General features: G+C 33.7%; 2 protein-coding genes across 4 annotated transcripts in view; one reads left to right on the forward strand and one right to left on the reverse strand.

The window, feature by feature from the left end:
• LOC102812749 overlaps nucleotides 1-1,274 on the forward strand; it is a 170,016-nt gene extending 168,742 nt beyond the window's left edge. Inside the window, exon 10 of the mRNA XM_006859249.1 lies at nucleotides 1,118-1,274. Within this exon, the coding sequence (XP_006859311.1) occupies nucleotides 1,118-1,274 (157 nt within the window). The remainder of the gene's footprint in view (nucleotides 1-1,117) is intronic.
• Nucleotides 1-1,446, reverse strand: part of RALYL (RALY RNA binding protein-like) — a 1,110,405-nt gene that overhangs the window by 541,836 nt on the left and 567,123 nt on the right. The window lies entirely within an intron of this gene.

Below are 1,446 nucleotides of genomic sequence, written 5' to 3' on the forward strand. Positions count from 1 at the left end.
AATCTGGTGCACAAGATACCTTAAAAGTATTCAAGAGCAAAGATGTCAGTTTGAGAACTAAGGTGTGCCTGACCCAAGCCATGATATTTCCAACTGCCTCATATGCATGTGAAAGTTGAGCAACGAACAAGGAAAACCTTAAAATAATTGATGCATTTGAGTTATGCTGTTGGAGAAGAATATTACAAGTATCATGAACTGTTGGAAGAACAAATAAATCTGTCTAGGAAGAAGTGCAGCCAGAATGCTCCTTAGAAGTCAGGATAACAAGACTTCATCTCTCATACTTTGGACATGTATCAGGAGGGACTAGTTCTTGGACTCTCAACAAGTGGGCTTGATACAGTGCCAGCAGCAATGAGCTCAAATGTAATGATTGTGAGGATGACTCAAGATTGGGCAGTGTTTTGTTTGTTTACATAGTGTCCATATGAGTCAGAACCAACTATATGGCACCTAACACAACCAACCAATGATCTCAAGCCAAAATTATTTTAAATGCAAAATGAATTTACATGAAATATAAATTTAATTTCATGAAAAATAAAAATTTTCTAAACTATTGAACATTAAAACCAAGCCCAACTCACTTCATCAAGTAGATTCAGACTCATAATCACCCTACATAGGGTCATAACAAAGGCTATATTAACTGCATCAAAACTGTTTTTAAAGAATAAAAAGGGCATTTGGTAGTACCCTTAGATATATTTTGTGGTTGCATAACATGTCACATGGAATTTCTTTTGACTTCTAGGAAAATTCTACCCTTATTTCCATAAGTGTAATCATTTTATATATCTTCACACTTACTGTGAATTTCCATTATGTGAAAAAAGTTCTTATGTTAAAGAGTTGAAAACACACTACAAAGATCATTTCATTAACTGAACTATATGAAGAGAAAAATCAGTATTTTATCAGATCATGTTTTCCTCATATAAAGATTTTTCAACTATTTCAACAATAATTTTAGATGAAGAACCACAGAAATGAAGGAAAATGCTATTTTGGGTCGCTGTTACCAAACATTTAATTATCTTTTTAAAAATCTGATGATAATAACGACATGAAAATGTGATTCATGCTTAATGTGATTGTATTATTTTATTTATAGCTTAATGCTATTGTTGATTGCTATTGTGTCCTTTTGCAATCTCAGTACAGTACAGAGGGCAAAGGCAAGTGACCTTCTTCAGAAGGAAGGGGATGATGTGTTTCAGGTGCTGCTGAACTCACAGCATGGTGCCAAGGACAAAATCAGAAAGTGCTAAAAGCAATTATACAGGACAATCCTCACTGAAATTTACAGCACATGTTGAAAAACTACAGCCTCACAGCCTAATTATCTCTGTAGGAGAACTTTCATCTCCAGCGACCAGAAATTTTAAATTCAAATTTTAGTGTATATAGGTCAACATAAACCCAGGAAAAAAAAAAAAAAAA

This window comes from Chrysochloris asiatica, unplaced genomic scaffold, assembly GCF_000296735.1.
Source record: "Chrysochloris asiatica unplaced genomic scaffold, ChrAsi1.0 scaffold00031, whole genome shotgun sequence".
NCBI classification, from domain to species: Eukaryota; Metazoa; Chordata; class Mammalia; order Afrosoricida; family Chrysochloridae; genus Chrysochloris; species Chrysochloris asiatica.